Here is a 23,934-nt window from a genome sequence, read left to right on the forward strand (position 1 = left end):
CAATCAAAGCTGCATTCTTTTATAAAAGTGATTTGCATGTTTTAAATCCATCATCGAAACAATGTGAAAAGAGGGACAAAAATCATATGCTTTTATATTTATTTTCGAGATCTTTTTATATTACATTTTATCCTAGACATTTTTCATTATCACTTAGTGTTTAATCACCATTACAGTCAATCTTTAGAAATATTTCTCTAATTAAGCTCATCTGACAACGGAAAAAATGAGCATAATGTCATTTTAAGTTCAGAATGCTTAGCACGTATATGAACAAAATAAAGGACTTTTTTCTTTATACCGTTTAAGATTGTAAACAAGGAAACAATTTATGAACATGATGTCTATAGAAATATGTGAAAAATATGTTTATTTTACACTAAGAGACATAATAACAAGAAGGCAAATAATTAATTCTATTCATAAAACATTGTTAAAAAGATTAAAATGCTCTTACCGACGGACGGAAAAAATACAACTAAGGTATCCTCTTTCCGAAGGAGGGCTAAGTTGCTTTCATTTGTTCTATATCCAAATGATGCCACGCCTAGTTTCTTAAATAGCAGAGAAAGATCCACGTCATTGGCGTAGAGCGTAAGACCTTAAAAGTATGAGTTTAAATGTTATCTTAATATTTTAACTTTTCATTGCCAGTAGTGTAAGGGTCAGTAGCAAATAGAAAACAAGCAGATTAATTTTTGTTTCAATGTCTTTTGTTCCTTTTTTAAGAAAAGAAGGTTTTGTACTGTCTTATCAAATTATAAGGTCACAATATTTCAATGTGTTTTTTAAACATTTAATCACTATCGTGAAATTATAAATCAGTAACAAGTGACAATAGCTAGAAAACAGAAATAAATAAATAAATGCACTTCAACAAATTATCGTTTTGTATCTTTGTTAAATGTATAATGTCTAAGGGTGTAAACTATATTCTTAAATGAATAAATGATTAAAGATGTTTCGATACAAATTTTACCGTTTTCAGCGTCGTTTAGTTCAACGTGGAATTTTGCCCCGGAACTATCGGAGGCGGCAAAGGCAGTAAATATAGTGGCATCAGAGAAGTTGCCATCCTCTTTAACCGCCCGTCCAGTACGTGCTTGTAACCGAAATCCATTATCCATTTGTAGTAAAGTGAATTCACCAAGACCATTGAAAGTGTAGTTATTTCCATCAAGCGTTTTGAAATGTGGATCACCCCAAGTAGTGCCTTAAATGATGAAATGCTCGTAGTTATAAAACTATCATTTATAAATATTCATGTGAAGTCAAGTAAAATTCGGTGTAAAGTAAAAAAGGTAGGTTGGTAGGTATGACGGAAGGTAGGTAGGTATTTATCATAGTTACATGTGTGTAACAATTTACAAATAGTAATGATAGATAATGGCCCAAATCAACCTTTAATTCACCTTTATAAAACGTATATACATTGGTTATTCAACAAATGTCATTGTTTCTCTAAACCTAAATGAAAATAAATATCATGTTCGAAATTCGTCTTCAATTGTTTTTCAAATTTAATTAAAGTGTATACAGCAATATCTCATTAAATATTTAAACGCTGTAAACACAGTAAAATTATTACTTTTGCAAGATTTATAACCTATATTGTTTATGATATTTAATGTGAATGAGTATTCTACGTAAATAGAATGAAATGCTTCGGAACAAAATATTCTTCTGCTATTTAAGGAGGGTTGGTGATTATTTCTCGCATGACACCTGTTGTTTTTAATATGCAATAACATGATTCTAGGTATTCTATTCTGTAATAAATTTAATCAAATCAATTATAAACAATTCACAATTCAGAGACAAGACAACAAATACATAGCTTTATTCTCTTTAAGATTATTGTCTATTGCTGAGGTTCATCATAAAGAACTTACCTAACTCAAACCATGTCTCATTGTAACATGATCCGACAGGATGTAATTTATAATATAAATTACACAATTTTGATTTCTCACAGCATGACATTTTAGCATTGAGATCATTCTCAGTGTGTCCACGGGCATTTAAGTCTGGATGATGGATGTTGAAACCTCCAGCTTCTGGTATCTCATTCATCCACAGCCCAGTTGTCATGTTATACAAACAGGTCTATAAGAGAACATATGAATAGTTTGCATAATGTTTAGTTAAATTTCATATGTCCTGATTCATTTTTGGTAAAAAAAAACATATCAGATTAAAGTAACGTAGAGATGTAAATTGACCGTCTATTCAACAGCATATTGACCTGCTAATTCCCTTCAATGTTGTGTTCCCGCCTTTCAAATCAATACGGAGAAAACAAAAAAAACACATCATAAACGTAACCATGACCATAAACATAATGAAACCATTCTTTGCGTTAAATGCTTTTTGACAATTAGTAAAGTTACATTGATTTAGTAATCTTTTTTTAAGTAAATATACTATTTTCTTAATATTTTGCTACTTTTATGACAAATTATCTATCATTCAGCGTGGTAAGTATCTCACGTGCCTTAAAACCATTGTTAAAACACTATAAAACATGTGCTTTTAGAAGAAAAAGAAGAAATATCGTTTCTGAGGCATTATGTCCCTTTAAGTAAAACATCCTAGGTATACATTTGTTTACTACTTTTTAGAAAAAACTTCAATTTTATTGGCACATATTTGCTATCTTCTCGAGAAAAAATGTTCATATCACTAAACAATGAACAATAAAAATATTTAGTTGCTCGCATTTGTTTTCAAACCCCAACCTCTCATATCCTTAACTCATAAACAAGCATCTTACAACTGGACAGTTGGAAGAATTCAAATGATTCAAAATTAAGAATTTTCATTCGGGCTTGTAATCCTGTATACCAAATGCCCCTATAACGGGGTTCTGAACGTCATCCCAGTAAAGATATGATTTTTATAAATATAAATCTGACAAAAACATCATGAACATCTAAGACATTATCCAAAAGAAAAAGAGCCGGTGCAAATCTTTAACCTTGAAACGTCAACTTGGTTTAAATTCCAGCATTTGAAAATTGAATAAGGCATGATGTCACATTGTGATTCCAGTGATGAATATTGAATACCACTTAAGTCGGTGCTAGGGGGCGTAAAGGATGTTGCTCTTTTCTCTTACCCTTCATAAACAGACTCAATCAAACTTGGGTCTGCAATTTATTCATAGAATTCTTCTGTAAGTTAATGTTTCCGATGGATCACACTTTTTACACGTTTGATATAAAAGCATGAACGTCTTTTACAGGTTTAAAAGCTATGGTACCGACACCAAAATGTTCACACAGGCTGACAAAGAGCGAGAAGGGGGATGTGGTAATTGATATAACAATTCGGGCGTAAAAACGAAAACCCCATACAACTTACAAACATGCATATTCAAAGCTGGCTTGACATTCATCTAAAAATGTCAAACTTTTTAATTTCAAATGAGTACCTTTCCGTAAGGCTTGAATAATTGGGAAGGCAGGATCTGCACACTGTAAACAGTTGAATTTATCATATCGTCACTTGATCCCCAAAACCATGGATCGAAACCCAGACTGTCAAGACTGCATGGACACTCTGGCATTTTATCTGATGTTTCTCTGATCTCTGCTTCTAAATGCTTATTTTTGTTGTACCAGTCAATGCAACTGATTGCAAAGTTGGGTTGTTTTGTTCCAACTTTGGTAAGTCTTTCGAATAACAGACCAGAAATTCCTAAATAATAAATAAAAAAGAAATACCAATAGGTCAGAAAGTACAAGTCTTGTCTGTAGACAGAGACATGAAACAAACCTTGGCATTCAACATTGTGCACTGTAGTCTAACTAGTAAATCAAAATGTCTATTCTAACTGATATATATTTGTTTATTTTAATAAATGATTAATATAACTTGGTAACCATATTTGTATTCGGCAGAAAATAATTATGTGAAAATAAAATTTCTTTTCAACATTGAATTTTTGACAGATAAGATTCTTATGTAGTGTTTTATTGCGCTCATAATTATATATGTATATTTATCACACCTGGTTTACATCGACAAATTCGAAGACTCAATGAATCATAAACAGTTCAACCTTAACCACGCTCAATATCTATAATGGACATGTCCATCTTTAAACCTGGACAAACCATCTATCATTTTAAGGTAAAATTCTAATTATGTACTGAGAATAGCGAACAGATGCTGGGTGCATGCGTAACATCTGTTTCCGTCAGCATAAATACAGTCAGGATTTCTCCTTGCATTCTTTGTCAAAATAAGGTAAGCATTTAAAAAGTGATTTATTGGTCCTTACTGAGTGCCTTTATAAGCAAATTTAGAAAGAAGTCATGGAAAGTCTTTGTACTTTCCCTGAATTGTTCGGTATGAAACAACATCTTTATTACATAACTGTAACATGCAATATTTTTATAGTTACCGTTTGTAACTGCATTTTTATCTATCTCGAGTGCAGATCTCTTGAATGAATTGATATCAGTGCTATGATATACCCCTGAAGCTGTATAACCGATCCATATATCAGGCTTCTCATTCTTGGCTGAAACAAGTTTCCAACCCATCATGTTGTATCCGTATAGAAATAATGCATACGTATCCATACCATTTGTTGCAATAACAATCTGGAATGTCGCAGTCTACAATACAAAATACATGTAATTTAGAAACTGACAATTTTCAATATTCAGATACGTCAACAATAGTATCTTATCAAGGTTTGCTTGAGAAAAGTAGAATGTAATTAATATAGTGATGCATGCATACTGATTGTTTTGTCCTTAATGTGCATATGCTGTTATTTGAAGACAATAAAATCTTACCGTAGAACGCTGCAAAAAATAAGCAACTAAGTAAACAGATTATCTAAAGATTCAGGTAATAAATTACATGTTTACGTGGTTTATGACTGATTTTACAGTATTTATCACGATACTTCAATTGTGTGACTAATGCAGTAATATTTTTTTTGCATATTTTGATCTTTTTTTGGTTAATTTACTTGGACTGAAAGTGTTGTTTTCAATGTGTTTATTACCTTCTTGATTACTTTTGAATACATTTTCAAAATATTTATGAAAATAAGCTAAATCTGGAGGCATCCTGCTTTATGTCATTTATATTTGCCTCGATATCACTATTATACACTATGATACAGAAAAAAACACAATTATCAAAACTGGAACATAATACATAAACATATCTTACTGTCACATTGTTTAAAGACTTTTGGAATGGACTGACGTTCTCCCAAGTTGCAAACAGTATAAATTTGGCATCGAATTCTTTAACGCCCTCTATGTCTTGTACAACTGACTCAACATCTTTAGTGTCATTTTGTTCCAACCCTTCCGGGGAGTTTAAAACGTCGAAATGCCGAAAGGACATATTTCCAGCACCTGTATCCGCGAAATAAGGTGCCACAATTGTTTTGTTTGAAAACTTCTTCACATTCTTTGGCGGAACTGGGCTTATAAATGGTTTATCAAAGCTAATGTGTCCATTTGAACAGACCTGCAAACAAATTAACCTATGACAATTTTACATTTTTTTTCTATTTTTCATTCACAGCATTATTTCCATGATCAGTGTAAAACGTTTTTGTATTTTGTTGATTTTGCTGGTCATAAATAATATTAGTGTACTAACTGACTTTATCGAATAATAATAATAATAATAATAATAATAATATTGATGATGATGATGATGATGATGATATTTACATTATTAATAATAAAAATAATAATAACAAAAATGATAAGAATCATAATAACAACAAAAACAACGACGATAATAATGATATACTTAAAATGGTTAAGTTAATACTACTGAAAAAGTAATAAACATCAAAAATAATAATAAATACAACGACAACAACAATGATAATAATAATAATAAGAAGAAGAAGAAAATGTACATACAAAGAGTTTTGTGTGTATTTCATCAAATATTGGTATGCCCTGATCAAACACCACTGGATCACTACAAGAATCTTTTACAATCGGTACTAAATTGTCATCGACATGCATGCCATATGGATATAAAGGCACTGGAAAAACATGCATACCATATATATGTATCATCTAAATTGTAAAAAGAATACAATTTAATCTTCATGATGCTAACCTGCACACAAACATCAATTTATGCCAAATATTTTATTTATTAGCAATCTCGGAGTAAGAAACATATTTTCATTTATATTTTGTAAATGTTTCATCTTGTGATGAATGTTTTGCGTAAAAGGTCAAATCAACATATATGGACATGTAGCGTCAAAGCTATTATCCGACATAAGGACGGATAAGACATTAAAATGCACATTGATTTATTAATTGACATATTTTGTATTAGATTAAGTGTATACGTACAACATTCAAAAGCTCAAAAGAAGATTGAATACAATCAAACAAGGAAACTTTACAATGATAGGTAGTAAATACGTTTAATAATGTTATTTGTTAATTTCAGTTTAACTTTAATAATAATATCATGTTTTGTCATAAAAAAGAGAAAAAACACTAGCTAAATACGCATATGCCAAATAGTTCAGAGAGTAATGGCAGATAATAACATAATTTTATATCCATACTGTAAGTGCAATTTCAACATAAAAGGTTACTCTCATGCTTTCAAGTTTATAATGAAACTTTAATTTTAAAAATTTCAAATGAAAAATTATTCTATCCATAAGAAATCAAGAAAAGAAGACTTACATGTATCGCATAAATCTAGCTCTGCGTCATAATGATTTGTTGCACAAATGCATATGTTGTTGATGCACTTAGCACCCTTTGTTAGACACATCTGGGCGTTTCTACACTTTGCACCATAGACGGCTGAAAACAAAACAACAGCAAGCCAAGAATGCGTTTATTTTAATTCAATTTAAACAGGATTCTTTCAGGAAATGTCATTTACTTTGTATTCCCTTTATGATAAATAGTTTCCCCGAAAGTGCAATGTTTGATTTGTTTTAATATTTTTTTTTATAAATTGTCGTAGAGTTATGTTTTACGTCGGAGCTTCGTAGTAAGATGGGAAGTATGTTTGCTTAACAGTAAAATGGAAGCAACCATCGATTTCTATTCATGAGAAATATTTACTTTGAATGATCATTAATATCACATAAAATATTGATTATTTACTGAAACTTAACAAGCTATTCAAAACATCACGTTTCTTGAAAAAGCTCTTGGTTATTTTCAAATTAAAAAGACACTTTCAAAATTTCTGTGACGATTCATACTGATGACGCAATTTGACACAAATTGCGTACAAATAAACACCAATTGATCCGTTTACTCATTGTGAAAATTGTGCACATCAATCAATCAATCAACGGGCCACCATTTTGGCATAAAAAGGTAACATTTACTCATTATTAAATTCTTAATCTATAAAATGATATAATTTGCAATATCATACATTCAATATAGAGGAAGTTGAATGAGTGTAGGTTCAATACTGATTTTTTTTAACAAGTTGAATAAAATTTATACTGCGAGCTTCTGGCGAGATTAAAATATTTCATCCAACGAGCTCAATTAACTCATTAATGAATCTACACGAATATAATATTATCTACCCTTTATTCAAAGCAACAATAAAGCCTGTTTAAAGTGTAAACAAGAGTCCCTTTTCATTGAAGCGTCTACAGTGTAACGTTCGTCTTAACGCAATGTTTGCAAAGCAAAGCAAAAATGACGTCAAGTGAAAGGACTCTGCAATACCATTTTTACGGAGCGGCACGGGTATATGATAAAATGAATTCATAAACAGTATACACATGTATAGTCTACTGAAATAGAAAAATCTATTGGCTTATGTCTGAAGATCTTATTCTTGCTATATTTTCCAGTATATCACGTCAACAACCTATGTGTTAAATGAATATTTGCAATAAAATTACATTCCGCAGTTTAAAATTAAAAGAAAAGTGAGAAGTACTTTAGTACGTCAATATTTTACAGTCATATTTATTCAGCAGTGGTAAGTTTCTTATACAAAAGTGGGTCACTTTGGACACAACTGGTAAGTGGTGGACAATTTTGTTTTGTCACAAGTAAAAAATATATTCAAACTTTAATAGATCTTACCTTTTTCACAATTGAGTCCTTCATAACCAGGCAGGCATGAACAGTTATAGGAGGTGACATAATTGTTACAAGTTCCATTGTTCTTACATGGATTACTTCTGCATTTGTCAATCTCTATAAACACATGTGACAAAATTAAACAAAACAAGCATACATTATATATATAAACGAAACTAAAACATACGTTTAATTAATATCATGTAACTTTCAAATTGCTATTTTAAAAGTATTGAAGGAGATATAGCAACACTTGGATTGCTATTATGTTATTTAAATGTCCGTTAAAGGGTTTTAATTTTGCTACATAAAATTTTTGTTATTTTAATGTACCTCAAAAGTTTCACAATAGTTACTAGTACACATTGGTTAAGTACCTAAACCATCTATATCTTCTGTTAATTTTGTGGCAATAAGTACAGTGTAGATTTATAATTTTGTATGGGAGGTAAAATACGTCTTTGCTTACATTTTGCTACATTTATGGCAAATAACGTAACATTCTTACATGGACTAAATGCATATTCTTTTCAGTAGATAACACCAAGCATACGTTAAATAGAAGTCTAACAACCTCACTTTAAAACTTTAATTGAAGCTATTATGGATTTAATTTTTCAATCATTTATATATTCTTCGGATATCAATGCTTAACCGTTTTCTAATTAAACCTCATATCATTGATGATATATTATACATAGGGTTGAGTTGACACTTACAAGGTCTTACACTTTAACATGTTTTTATTTCATTTCCCAAGTTCAAAATATCTATACCAAATGCATATTGTACCCTATATAGCCTCATTTCGATTTTCAGGATAAGAAATCAATTCCTTATATTATTATACTTGAAGTGACAAAGTTCTGTCAAATTGCCATAATATGTGAAATAATGTGTTCATTATACGAGGGATTATCAAAACTAAACCGGATTCGTTTAGCATAGGTATTGCATGTGGCAATACTTTGTTGACTTTATAAAGTATAATTATCACTTTTGTACACACCATGAACTTCCTTCCTTGTTGAGCTTATTTTTTATATTCTTCAAATTCTTTTCATGAAAAACCAACAATTTTGTTGTTTTCAGTACAGTATATATGTAAAACGTAAAACTCTCCTAACCGTTATATAACTTAACGTATCTCTTAATTTTCTTATAACAAGAGCATAGTTAGTTGGCATGTATCAATATAGATCTCACTATAGATTCTATTATATTGATAATTGAAATAAAACGTGTTTTGGAAAATTGTAATGAATATGTCATTTCTCATTCTAAATAGTATTTTTGATACTTGAAAAATTTGATAACTTAAAACAAAATTGCCTTCGGGCGTATATTGCGCTCTTGTTTCCTGCTTTGTTTTGCATATTTTGCATAGACTTGCATTCGCACCCGAACATAGGTTTTGTTTCCTTTTATTCTGTTGTACTGATAATTATAACTCTGTGGAAAACCTTTATCTGCATTTAAGAGAGAACTACTTGAGCGTTTGCGATTTCAGGTATTACCATCCTAATGCATTACCTCCGCATTTACGAATATTCAAATAGGCTAGAACTACTGTTAACTACATTGAAAATGAGGGCCATGGGTTCAATCCCCAGAAGGGTCAACTTTTTTTTCTTTCTTTTTCTCTTTTAACATTATTTATGTATCTCTCATGTCCCATTTGGAAAGAAAAAAGTGTTTAATTTTGATTTTTTAATTTATATAGGTATTTATTGGGTAAATTATGCTAAATCTTGTAATAAATATGGTACCTGATATTTTCAAAGTGTTATAAAGTCAAAACTAGATGGTAAAAGTATTTTATATTTTACAAGATGAACTAATATACTTCTTCAAAAATTTAGGGAAACTTTGTAAACAGGCACTCATTTGGCTAAATTTTAAGGATTTTTTAAATTAGGCTCCGTAAGTAGGAAAATGGTCAGACACGTGGTAAAAATGGGTGGGGTAGGGTAACATTTTTATACAATTTTTTATAAATTAGTATTAATAGAAACCATAATTTTGCTTATGTGGATTGTTAGCTGAATGGTACTATTTGGTACTATTTGTTTCTTACCAAAAATTAATGGGAAAACATTTTTCATTAGAATGTTATTGCAGATTATTTAAAAGTTCCTCATTTCTAAAAAAGGGCCCTCATAACATCCTAGCTTGAGTTCAGAAAAGTGACCATAACTTGATTTCCGTACGGTAAACTTTGTTTAAATTTTGCATACAGGTGTACTTTTAGGTATATATCTGACCTATGACGTCAATTTTTTAGTTCCTTATAGTGCCCATTAGGGTCGTAATACCTTCATTCATTTTTGTAATGGTTGATTTGATTTATACTTTACTTAACTCAAAAAGGGACACAATTTCTTGATTTTGAAGAGATGTTTGTTATAACCATTTTGGTTTTTTGTTGAAGATAATTATTTTGTGATACTCTTTTAAAACACGTATTCTTAACTGTTCCATCTGTGACTTTTGATACATCTAAATTTAAAAACATTGACAAATATGAATCATTTTCAGTAAACGCATTGAGGTCTTCAGTTTGTGTATTAAATTCCCTGGGAATACAAACATAGTACTGCATTCTTCACTTGAAATCTATCAGAAACTGATAAATAGTTGAAGAAAAAACTCTGATTCCTCATAGAAAGAAAAATTTAAATTACCATGTTCACAGTTTATTCCTTCATAGCCCTGTTGACAAGAACAGGTGTAGAATGTGATATAATCATGACAAGTTCCATCATTTTTACATACAAAACTTTCGCAAATGCCAATACCTATGTACAGATATGACAAAAAATTAATTAAATTGAAGATTAGTTAAGGGGAGTTAATTAATTAATTAATTAATATGCATAGATTACCAATTTTTTTCATATATAGAGTGCAGTTTAGAGTGTATTTCCTAAGAAAATATGGAATAAAAATCAATCAAACATGCATATAAAAACATATATAGTTATTCAATAAATGTGTAAATGTTTATTATAAATAACTTGATGTCAAAGTGGAACATGATATAAATAGTTATAGCAGTTTATATAACTTACACAATTTCAGTTCTTTATTGTAAAGCGTCATATTCGTTGATAACTGTCTAAATATTATTTTAAAACTACATTTGTATGACAAAAATATCTAAAGATAAAGTTGGAAGAATACTGAGAAATGTACTTAGGTTTTCTTAATTTATTCCTTACCTTCTTCACAATTGATTCCTTCATAACCGGGTGGGCAAGAGCAATTATAGAAGTTGACATAATCATTGCAAGTTGCACCGTTCTTACATGGACTACTGTCGCATTCATCAGTTTCTATCAACAGTAAAGACATGAATAAAAGAAATCACACATAGAATCAATATAAGTATGGAAGAATTCGTCTTGCAAACAATACATGGAAGATAAAAATGCTTTATTTTTCTTCAATAATATTAATTGTTGTCGAATATGAATAACTTACTGTATTGCAATTAATTACTCTATACTCGGAATGACAAAAAATAGTATACTAACTCCTATAATTTTTTAATGCCTGCAACATTTACTTACTATGGTCACATACGTTTGTATTTTTTGAAATATAATAGATTAGGCAGAAATATTATGTGACTGTTTAATGAACAATGTGAAATATTGACGGATTTGTTTTATTAATATGTATATCGATGAATGCAAGTGGAGTGTGTAACATATAAAAAATCTCAAAGATGGTAGATGAAAACTGTTATTACTATAATAGAAGGTAAAATTAGAATTCAAGTTACCATTTTCACAGTTGATTCCTTGGTAGCCTGGTTGACAAGAACAATTGTAGAAATTGACAAAATCGGTACAATTTCCGTTGTTCTTACACGGATTACTTCTGCATTCGTCTATTTCTAAGGAAAGATGGAAGAAAAGAAAACTAAATAAATATGCATAGATAACTAATTTATGCATTTATACAGTGCCGTTAATTGTGTGATTTCTAAGAAAATAGGGGACAAAAATCAATCAAACATGCATATAAAAACATCTATAGTTGTTCAATAAATGTTTATTATAAATAACTCGATGTCAAAGTGGGACATGATATCAATAGTTATAGCAGTTTATATAACTTACACAATTTCAGTTCTTCATTGTTAAGCGTCATATTCGTTGATAACTGTCTAAATATTATCTTAAAACTACAGTTGTATGACAAAAATAACAACAATTATGTGTGGCGGCATGGCCGAGTGGTTAACGCGTCGGCCTAGTAATCTCATGATTGCTAGCCGCATGGGTTCAAACCCCGTCAGGGGCAAGTCGTTGTTTCCTTGAGCAAGAAACTTTACACTCATTGCTCAGTACTGGTTGGTTCCAGGAACGGATTCGAAAGTGTGTCTATAAGCTTATAGCTTCCTACACAATCGAACTAAAATAAATTCTGTATAAACCAAAAAAACAACAGATAAAGTTGGAAGAATACTGAAAAATGGACTAAGGTTTTCTTAATTTATTCCTTACCTTCTTTACAATTGATTCCTTCATAACCGGGTGGACAAGAGCAATTATAGAAGTTGACATAATCATTGCAAGTTGCACCGTTCTTACATGGACTACTGTCGCATTCGTCAGTTTCTATAAAGAAAAAAAAACAGAAAGGTAACAGAACAAACATACAATGAAAATAAATATGAAAGGATATGTTTTGAAAACATTACACTGAAGATAAAACGGTTTATTTTTTTCTCAATGAAATTGAATTTGCACGAGTCTGAATAATTTTCTGACATTATTACAATTAATGACTCTATACGTGTACTCTGTCTGACAAATATAAATAAAATAACTCCTAAGGTCACATTTGTTTGTATTTGTGAAAATATAATGATAAAGCAGAACTATTATATGGCTGTTTAAAGAAGAATGTGAAATATTGACGGATTTTGTTTTATAATTATATATATATCGATGAATGCAAATGAAGTATGTAACATTTGAAAACTATCATAATTATAGATTAAAACATAATTTTAGCTATAAAGGAGGTAAAATTAAAATTCAAGTTACCATTTTCGCAGTTAATTCCTTGGTAGCCTGGTTGACAAGAACAATTGTAGAAATTGACAAAATTGGTACAATTTCCGTTGTTCTTACATGGATTACTTCTGCATTCGTCAATTTCTAAGAAAGAAAATTAAATCAAATATGCATATATTATAAATATACACAGTGTGTTTATTAAATAAATGTATATTGTAAAGAACTATATGTCAAAGTGGAACATAACATAAATAGTTATAGCAGTAAATATGACTAACACAATTTCAGTTCCTATAAATTGTTGACCGTTATATCCGATGATAACTATAAAGATGTTATTACAAAAATGCATGAGTAATGTCGAAATTATGCAAACGATTAGGTTTCTGAAATATTGAATAATGAAGTAATATTTAGTTGATTTTTTGTTCATTCCTCACCCGCTTCACAATTAATGCCTTCATAGCCTGGTGAACAAGAACAATTATAGAAGTTGATATAATCAGTGCAAGTTCCACCGTTCTGACATGGACTACTTTCGCATTCATCAGTTTCTATCAACAGAAAAGACATAAATAAAAGAAATCAAACATACAATCAATATAAGTATGGAAGAAATCGTCTTGCAAACATTATATGGAAGATAAAAATGCTTTATTTATCTTCAGTGATATTAATTGTTCTCGAATATGAATAACTTACTGTATTGCAATTAATTACTCTATACTCGGAATGACAAAAATAGTATACTAACTCCAATAATTTTTCAATGCCTGCAACTTTTACTTACTATGGTCAAATACAGTTGTATGATTTGAAATATAATAGATTAGGCAGAATAACTATGTGGCTGTTTAATGAAGAATGTGAAATATTGACGGATTTTGTTTTTATTAATATGTATATCGATGAATGCAACTGGAGTGTGTAACATATAAAAAAATCTCAAAGATGGTAGATGAAAACTGTTTTTACTATTATAGAAGGTAAAAATAGAATTCAAGTTACCATTTTCACAGTTAATTCCTTGGTAGCCTGGTTGACAAGAACAATTGTAGAAATTGACAAAATCGGTACAATTTCCGTTGTTCTTACATGGATTACTTCTGCATTCGTCAATTTCTAAGGAAAGATGGAAGAAAATAAAATAAATCAAATATGCATAGATTACTAATTTATGCATATATACAGTGCAGTTAAGTGTTGTAATTTCTAAGAAAATATGGGACAAAAGTCTATCAAACATGCATATAAAAACTTATATAGATATTCAATAAATGTTTATACTAAATAACTTGATGTCTAAGTGGGACATGATATAAATAGTTATAGCAGTTTATATAACTTAAACAATTTCAGTTCTTTATTGTAAAGCGTCATATTCGTTGATAACTGTCTAAATATTATTTTAAAACTACATTTGTATGACAAAAATAACTACAGATCAAGTTGGAAGAATACTGAAAAATAGACTAAGGTTTTCTTAATTTATTCCTTACCTTCTTCACAATGGATTCCTTCATAACCGGGTGGACAAGAGCAATTATAGAAGTTGACATAATCATTGCAAGTTGCACCGTTCTTACATGGACTACTGTCGCATTCATCAGTTTCTATAAAGGAAAAAAAAACAGACATGTAACAGAACAAAGATACAATCAAAATAATAATGAAAGGATATGTTTTGAAAACATTACACTAAAGATAAAACGGTTTAATTTTTCTCAATGATATTGAATTTGCACGAGTCTGAATAATTTTCTGACAGTATTACAATTAATGACTCTATACGTATACTCTGTCTGACAAAAATAACTAAAATAGCTCCTAAGGTCACAGTTGTTTGTATTTGTGAAAATATAATGATAAAGCAGAACTATTATATGGCTGTTTAAAGAAGAATGTGAAATATTGACGGATTTTGTTTTATAATTATATATATATCGATGAATGCAAATGAAGTATGTAACATTTGAAAACTATCATAATTATATATTAAAACATAATTTTAGCTATAAAGGAGGTAAAATTAAAACTCAAGTTACCATTTTCGCAGTTAATTCCTTGGTAGCCTGGTTGACAAGAACAATTGTAGAAATTGACAAAATCGGTACAATTTCCGTTGTTCTTACATGGATTACTTCTGCATTCGTCAATTTCTAAGAAAGAAAATTAAATCAAATATGCATATATTATAAATATGCACAGTGTGTTTATTAAATAAATGTATATTGTAAAGAACTATATGTCAAAGTGGAACATAACATAAATAGTTATAGCAGTAAATATGACTAACACAATTTCAGTTCCTATAAATTGTTGACCGTTATATCCGACGATAACTATAAAGATGCTATTTCAAAAATGCATGAGTAATGTCGAAATTATGCAAACGATTAGGTTTCTAAAATATTGAATAATGAACTACATTTGTATGACAAAAACATCTACAGATAAAGTTGGAAGAATACTGACTGAAAGATAGACTAAGGTTTTCTTAATTTATTTTTTACCTTCTTCACAATTGATTCCTTCATAACCGGGTGGACAAGAGCAATTATAGAAGTTGACATAATCATTGCAAGTTGCACCGTTCTTACATGGACTACTGTCGCATTCATCAGTTTCTATAAAGGAAAAAAAAACAGAAATGTAACAGAACAAAGATACAATCAAAATAAGTATGAAAGGATATGTTTTGAAAATATTTCACTGAAGAAAAAACGGTTTAATTTTTCTCAATGATAATGAATTTTCTCGAGACAGAAAATCTGACTGACAGAATAACAATTAATGACTCTATACGAGTACTCCGTCAGAAAAAAAACATACAACTTTAATACCTCCTATGGTCACATTCGTTTGTATTTGTGAAAATATAATGATAAAGCATAACTATTATATGACTCTTTAAATTTGAATGTGAAATATTGACGGTTTTTGCTTCATAAATATGTATATCGATGAATGCAAGTGAAGTATGTAACATTTGAAAACTATCGAAACCTTATTTTTAACTATTTAGAAGGTAAAATTAAAATTCAAGTTACCATTTTCGCAGTTAATGCCTTGGTAGCCTGGTTGACAAGAACAATTGTAGAAATTGACAAAATCATTACAAGTTCCGTTGTTCTTACATGGATTACTTCTGCATTCGTCTATTTCTAAGGAAATATGGAAGAAAAGAAAATTAAATCAAATATGCATATATTAAGCATATACACAGTGTGTTAATTTATTAAATAAATGTATATTGTTATGAACTATATGTCAAAGTGGAACATGATATAAATAGTTATAGCAGTAAATATGACTAACACAATTTCAGTTCCTATTAATTGTTTACCGTTATATCCGATGATAACTTTAAAGATGCTATTTCAAAAATGCATGAGTAATATCGAAATTATGCAAACGATTAGTTTTCTGAAATATTGAATTATGAAGTAATATTAAGTTGATTTTTTGTTCATTCCTCACCCGCTTCACAATTAATGCCTTCATAGCCTGGTGAACAAGAACAATTATAGAAGTTGATATAATCAGTGCAAGTTCCACCGTTCTGACATGGAATACTTTCGCATTCATCAGTTTCTATCAACAGAAAAGACATAAATAAAAGAAATCAGACATACCATCAATAAAGTATGAAAAAATTCGCCTTGCAAACATTACATGGAAAATAAAAATGCTTTATTTTCTTCAATTATATTAAAATTGTTCTCGAATATGAATAACATACTGTATTGCAATTAATTACTCTATACTCGGAATGACAAAAAATAGTATACTAACTCCTATAATTTTTTTAATGCCTGCAACATTTACTTACTATGGTCACATACGTTTGCATTTTTTGAAATATAATAGATTAGGCAGAATTATTATGTGACTGTTTAATGAAGAATGTGAAATATTGACGGATTTTGTTTTATTAATATGTATATCGATGAATGCAAGTGGAGTGTGTAACATATAAAAAAATCTCAAAGATGGTAGATGAAAAATGTTTTTACTATAATAATAGAAGGTTAAATTAGAATTCATGTTACCATTTTCACAGTTGATTCCTTGGTAGCCTGGTTGACAAGAACAATTGTAGAAATTGACATAATCGGTACAAGTTCCATTGTTCTTACATGGATTACTTCTGCATTCGTCAATTTCTAAGGAAAGATGGAAGAAAAGAAAACTAAATTAAATATGCAAAGATAACTAATTTATGCATTTATACAGTGCAGTTAAGTGTGTAATTTCTAAGAAAATATGGGACAAAAATCAATCAAACATGCATATAAAAACATATATAGTTATTCAATAAATGTTTGTTATAAATAACTTGATGTAAAAGTGGGACATGATATAAATAGTTATAGCAGTTTATATAACTTACACAATTTCAGTTCTTTATTGTTAAGCGTCATATTCGTTGATAACTGTCTAAATATTATTTTAAAACTACATTTGTATGACAAAAATATCTACAGATAAAGTTGGAAGAATACTGAAAAATAGACTTAGGTTTTCTTAATTTATTCCTTACCTTTTTCACAATTGATTCCTTCATAACCGGGTGGACAAGAGCAATTATAGAAGTTGACATAATCATTGCAAGTTGCACCGTTCTTACATGGACTACTGTCGCATTCATCAGTTTCTATAAAGGAAAAAAAAAACAGACATGTAACAGAACAAAGATACAATCAAAATAATAATGAAAGGATATGTTTTGAAAACATTACACTGACGATAAAATGGTTTACTTTTCTCAATGGTATTGAATTTGCACGAGTCTAATTAATTTTCTGACAGTATTACAATTAATGACTCTATACAAGTACTCTTTCTGACAAAAATAAATAAAATAACTCCTAAGGTCACATTTGTTTGTATTTGTGAAAAAATAATAGATAAAGCAGAACTATTATATGGCTCTTTAAGTAAGAATGTGAAATATTGACGGATTTTGTTTTATAATTATGTATATCGATGAATGCAAGTGAAGTATGTAACATTTGAAAACGATCATAAATGATAGGTATTATATATTAACTATTTATATTTATAAATATATAATATTTAACTATTTAGAAGGTAAAATTAAAATTCAAGTTACCATTTTCGCAGTTAATTCCTTGGTAGCCTGGTTGACAAGAACAATTGTAGAAATTGACAAAATCGGTACAAGTTCCGTTGTTCTTACATGGATTACTTCTGCATTCGTCAATTTCTAAGGAAATATGAAGGAAAAGAAAATTAAATCAAATATGCATATATTAAACATATATACAGTGTGTTTATTAAATGAATGTATATTGTTAAGAACTATATGTCAAAGTGGAACATGATATAAATAGTTATAGCAGTTAATATGACTTCCTATAATTGTTTTACCGTTATATCCGATGATAACTTTTAAGATGTTATTTTATAAGTGCACGAGTATTGTCGAAATTATGCAAACGATTAGGTTTCTAAAATATTGAAGAATGGAGTAATATTTAGTTGTTTTTCTTGTTCATTCCTCACCCGCTTCACAATTAATGCCTTCATAGCCTGGTGAACAAGAACAATTATAGAAGGTGATATAATCACTGCAAGTTCCACCGTTCTGACATGGACTACTTCTGCATTCATCAGTTTCTATCAACAGAAAAGACAGAAATAAAACAAACATACAATCAATATAAGTATGGAAGAATTCGTCTTGCAAACATTACATGGAAGATAAAAATGCTTTATTTTTCTTCAATAATATTAATTGTTCTCGAATATGAATAACTTACTGTATTGCAATTAATTACTATATACTCGGAATGACAAAAAATAGTATACTAACTCCTATAATTTTTTAATGCCTGCAACATTTACTTACTATGGTCACATACGTTTGTATTTTTTGAAATATAATAGATTAGGCAGAATTATTATGTGACTGTTTAATGAAGAATGTGAAATATTGACGGATTTTGTTTTATTAATATGTATATCGATGAATGCAAGTGGAGTGTGTAACATATAAAAAATCTCAAAGATGGTAGATGAAAACTGTTTTTACTATAATAGAAGGTAAAATTAGAATTCATGTTACCATTTTCACAGTTGATTCCTTGGTAGCCTGGTTGACAAGAACAATTGTAGAAATTGACAAAATCGGTACAATTTCCGTTGTTCTTACATGGATTACTTCTGCATTCGTCAATTTCTAAGGAAAGATGGAAGAAAAGAAAACTAAATTAAATATGCATAGATTACTAATTTATGCATATATACAGTGCAGTTAAGTGTGTAATTTCTAAGAAAATATGGGACAAAAATCAATCAAATATGCATATAAAAACATATATAGTTATTCAATAAATGTTTATTATAAATAACTAGATGTCAAAGTGGGACATGATATAAATAGTAAAAGCAGTTTATATAACTTACACAATTTCAGTTCTTTATTGTTAAGCGTCATATTCGTTGATAACTGTCTAAATATTATTTTAAAACTACATTTGTATGACAAAAATAACTACAGATAAAGTTGGAAGAATACTGAAAAATAGACTAAGGTTTTCTTAATTTATTCCTTACCTTCTTCACAATTGATTCCTTCATAACCGGGTGGACAAGAGCAATTATAGAAGTTGACATAATCATTGCAAGTTGCACCGTTCTTACATGGACTACTGTCGCATTCATCAGTTTCTATAAAGGAAAAAAAACAGAAATGTAACAGAACAAAGATACAATCAAAATAAGTATGAAAGGATATGTTTTGAAAATATTTCACTGAAGATAAAACGGTTTAATTTTTCTCAATGATAATGAATTTTCTCGAGACAGAAAATCTGACTGACAGAATTACAATTAATGACTCTATACAAGTACTCCTTCAGAAAAAACAAAACAAACAACTTTAATACCTCCTATGGTCACATTCGTTTCTATTTGTGAAAATGTAATAGATAAAGCAAAACTATTATATGACTCTTTAAATAAGAATGTGAAATATTGACGGTTTTTGCTTCATAAATATGTATATCGATGAATGCAAGTGAAGTATGTAACATTTGAAAACTATCATAAATGATAGGTGAAACCTTACTTTTAACTATTTAGAAGTTAAAATTAAAATTCAAGTTACCATTTTCGCAGTTAATGCCTTGGTAGCCTGGTTGACAAGAACAATTGTAGAAATTGACAAAATCATTACAAGTTCCGTTGTTCTTACATGGATTACTTCTGCATTCGTCTATTTCTAAGGAAATATGGAAGAAAAGAAAATTAAATCAAATATGCATATATTAAGCATATACACAGTGTGTTTATTAAATAAATGTATATTGTTAAGAACTATATGTCAAAGTGGAACATGATATAAAAAGTTATAGCAGTAAATATGACTAACACAATTTCAGTTCCTATAAATTGTTTACCGTTATATCCGATGATAACTTTAAAGATGCCTTTCTAAAAATGCATGAGTAATGTCGAAATTATGCAAACGATTAGATTTCTGAAATATTGAATAATTGAGTAATATTTAGTTGTTTTTCTTGTTCATTCCTCACCCGCTTCACAATTAATGCCTTCATAGCCTGGTGAACAAGAACAATTATAGAAGTTGATATAATCACTGCAAGTTCCACCGTTCTGACATGGACTACTTCCGCATTCATCAGTTTCTATCAACAGAAAAGACAGAAATAAAACAAAACAAACATACAATCAATATAAGTATGGAAGAAATCGTCTTGCAAACATTACATGGGAGATAAAAATGCTTTATTTTTCTTCAATGATATTAATTGTTCTCGAATATGAATAACTTACTGTATTGCAATTGATTTAAACATATTTTGTTGCCAAAAATAAGACATATACATACATGTAGACAGTTACAATACAATGACATGACATATTTGGCAAAAGGGTTGACCCACAAGTTCTCTCAACATTAGCAACGGGTCTTCCCTGATGCAATAAATTACAATAACTTATTTTACAAGAATGACTATCAGTTAGATAGAAGTAACAAAACTCACACATATATAGTACTTGGCTTTAAAAATGATTTTAGGTAAGAAAGAACAATAAAAATGATTGGGTGTACATGTTCTCTAGCTTGAATGGTATTTAACGATGTTAACTGATTTTTATATATTTGCGTTACAATGACTTAGAAAACATGTACATTTGCCGAATATAACAAAAACAAAAATAGATTTTTTGAGAAAATGAAATATAGAAGAAAAAAAATTGAAGAAGAAAGGAAAGAATCTTGTCTATTGTTTTGCAGAAATGAAAGAAAAATACATTAATATTTATTGGGATTGTGCTGGTTTGTTTTCAAAATCAAAAGCGTTTGCTTACTTTTATGAAATGCTGAACAGTCAAAAATATTTTATTATTATTTTCGTATTGCAATTAATTACTATATACTCGGAATGACAAAAAATAGTATACTAACTCCTATATTTTTTTAATGCCTGCAACATTTACTTACTATGGTCACATACGTTTGTATTTTTTGAAATATAATAGATAAGGCAGAATTATTATGTGACTGTTTAATGAAGAATGTGAAATATTGACGGATTTTCTTTTATTTATTAATATGTATATCGATGGATGCAAGTGGAGTGTGTAACATATAAAAAAAATCTCAAAGATGGTAGATGAAAACTGTTTTTACTATAATAGAAGGTAAAATTAGAATTCATGTTACCATTTTCACAGTTGATTCCTTGGTAGCCTGGTTGACAAGAACAATTGTAGAAATTGACAAAATCGGTACAATTTCCGTTGTTCTTACATGGATTACTACTGCATTCGTCAATTTCTAAGGAAAGATGGAAGAAAAGAAAACTAAATTAAATATGCATAGATTACTAATTTATGCATTTATACAGTGCAGTTAAGTGTGTAATTTCTAAGAAAATATGGGACAAAAATCAATCAAATATGCATATAAAAACATATATAGTTATTCAATAAATGTTTATTATAAATAACTAGATGTCAAAGTGGGCATGATATAAATAGTTATAGCAGTTTATATAACTTACACAATTTCAGTTCTTTATTGTTAAGCGTCATATTCGTTGATAACTGTCTAAATATTATTTCAAAACTACATTTGTATGACAAAAATAACTACAGATAAAGTTGGAAGAATACTGAAAAATAGACTAAGGTTTTCTTAATTTATTCCTTACCTTCTTCACAATGGATTCCTTCATAACCGGGTGGACAAGAGCAATTATAGAAGTTGACATAATCATTGCAAGTTGCACCGTTCTTACATGGACTACTGTCGCATTCATCAGTTTCTATAAAGGAAAAAAACAGAAATGTAACAAAACAAACATACAATCAAAATAAGTATGAAAGGATATGTTTTGAAAACATTACACTAAAGAAAAAACGGTTCATTTTTTTCTCAATGATAATGAATTTTCTCGAGACGGAATATCTGCCTGACAGTATTAAAATTAATGACTCTATACGAGTACTCTGTCTGAAAAAAACAACTTAAATACCTCCTATGGTCACATTCGTTTGTATTTATGAAAATATAATAGAGTAGGCAGAACTATTATATGACTGTTAAAAAAAGAATGTGAAATATTGACGGATTTTGTTTTATAAATATGTATATCGATGAATGCAAGTGAAATATGTAAGGTTTGAAAACTATCATAAATGATAGGTAGAAACTTATTTTTTAACTATATAGAAGATAAAATTAAAATTCAAGTTACCATTTTCACAGTCAATTCCTTGGTAGCCTGGTTGACAAGAACAATTGTAGAAATTGACATAATCGGTACAAGTTCCGTTGTTCTTACATGGATTACTTCTGCATTCGTCTATTTCTAAGGAAATATGGAAGAAAAGAAAATTAAATCAAATATGCATATATTAAGCATATACACAGTGTGTTTATTAAATAAATGTATATTGTTAAGAACTATATGTCAAAGTGGAACATGATATAAATAGTTATAGCAGTAAATATGACTAACACAATTTCAGTTCCTATAAATTGTTTACCGTTATATCCGATGATAACTATAAAGATGCCTTTCTAAAAATGCATGAGTAATGTCGAAATTATGCAAACGATTAGATTTCTGAAATATTGAATAATGGAGTAATATTTAGTTGTTTTTCTTGTTCATTCCTCACCCGCTTCACAATTAATGCCTTCATAGCCTGGTGAACAAGAACAATTATAGAAGTTGATATAATCACTGCAAGTTCCACCGTTCTGACATGGACTACTTCCGCATTCATCAGTTTCTATCAACAGAAAAGACAGAAATAAAACAAAACAAACATACAATCAATATAAGTATGGAAGAAATCGTCTTGCAAACATTACATGGGAGATAAAAATGCTTTATTTTTCTTCAATGATATTAATTGTTCTCGAATATGAATAACTTACTGTATTGCAATTGATTTAAACATATTTTATTGCCAAAAATAAGACATATACATACATGTAGACAGTTACAATACAATGACATGACATATTTGGCAAAAGGGTTGACCCACAAGTTCTCTCAACATTAGCAACGGGTCTTCCCTGATACAATAAATTACAATAACTTATTTTACAAGAATGACTATCAGTTAGATAGAAGTAACAAAACTCACACATATATAGTACTTGGCTTTAAAAATGATTTTAGGTAAGAAAGAACGATAAAAATGATTGGGTGTACATGTTCTCTAGCTTGAATGGTATTTAACGATGTTAACTGATTTTTATATATTTGCGTTACAATGACTTAGAAAACATGTACATTTGCCGAATATAA

The 23,934-nt window shown here is 29.2% G+C and overlaps 1 protein-coding gene across 1 annotated transcript in view; it reads right to left on the bottom strand.

Annotated features, from left to right (window-relative positions):
• The window catches only part of LOC132742118 (uncharacterized), a 72,369-nt gene that overhangs the window by 23,217 nt on the left and 25,218 nt on the right, over positions 1-23,934 (bottom strand). Inside the window, exons 16-48 of the mRNA XM_060730440.1 lie at positions 23,297-23,410; positions 22,870-22,983; positions 22,324-22,437; positions 21,834-21,947; positions 20,677-20,790; positions 20,250-20,363; positions 19,697-19,810; positions 19,206-19,319; positions 18,644-18,757; positions 18,231-18,344; positions 17,658-17,771; positions 17,167-17,280; positions 16,595-16,708; positions 16,165-16,278; positions 15,628-15,741; positions 15,160-15,273; positions 14,614-14,727; positions 14,123-14,236; positions 13,555-13,668; positions 13,142-13,255; positions 12,596-12,709; positions 11,869-11,982; positions 11,303-11,416; positions 10,766-10,879; positions 8,085-8,198; positions 6,702-6,824; positions 5,907-6,034; positions 5,194-5,499; positions 4,409-4,625; positions 3,434-3,699; positions 1,893-2,106; positions 980-1,213; positions 458-601 (exon numbers count right to left, since the gene is read on the bottom strand). Of these exons, the coding sequence (XP_060586423.1) occupies positions 458-601; positions 980-1,213; positions 1,893-2,106; positions 3,434-3,699; positions 4,409-4,625; positions 5,194-5,499; positions 5,907-6,034; positions 6,702-6,824; positions 8,085-8,198; positions 10,766-10,879; positions 11,303-11,416; positions 11,869-11,982; positions 12,596-12,709; positions 13,142-13,255; positions 13,555-13,668; positions 14,123-14,236; positions 14,614-14,727; positions 15,160-15,273; positions 15,628-15,741; positions 16,165-16,278; positions 16,595-16,708; positions 17,167-17,280; positions 17,658-17,771; positions 18,231-18,344; positions 18,644-18,757; positions 19,206-19,319; positions 19,697-19,810; positions 20,250-20,363; positions 20,677-20,790; positions 21,834-21,947; positions 22,324-22,437; positions 22,870-22,983; positions 23,297-23,410 (4,482 nt within the window). The remainder of the gene's footprint in view (positions 1-457; positions 602-979; positions 1,214-1,892; positions 2,107-3,433; positions 3,700-4,408; positions 4,626-5,193; positions 5,500-5,906; positions 6,035-6,701; positions 6,825-8,084; positions 8,199-10,765; positions 10,880-11,302; positions 11,417-11,868; positions 11,983-12,595; positions 12,710-13,141; positions 13,256-13,554; positions 13,669-14,122; positions 14,237-14,613; positions 14,728-15,159; positions 15,274-15,627; positions 15,742-16,164; positions 16,279-16,594; positions 16,709-17,166; positions 17,281-17,657; positions 17,772-18,230; positions 18,345-18,643; positions 18,758-19,205; positions 19,320-19,696; positions 19,811-20,249; positions 20,364-20,676; positions 20,791-21,833; positions 21,948-22,323; positions 22,438-22,869; positions 22,984-23,296; positions 23,411-23,934) is intronic.

The sequence above is a fragment of the Ruditapes philippinarum genome, unplaced genomic scaffold, assembly GCF_026571515.1.
Source record: "Ruditapes philippinarum isolate M1 unplaced genomic scaffold, ASM2657151v2 ctg6661_1_1_1_1, whole genome shotgun sequence".
Taxonomy (NCBI): Eukaryota; Metazoa; Mollusca; class Bivalvia; order Venerida; family Veneridae; genus Ruditapes; species Ruditapes philippinarum.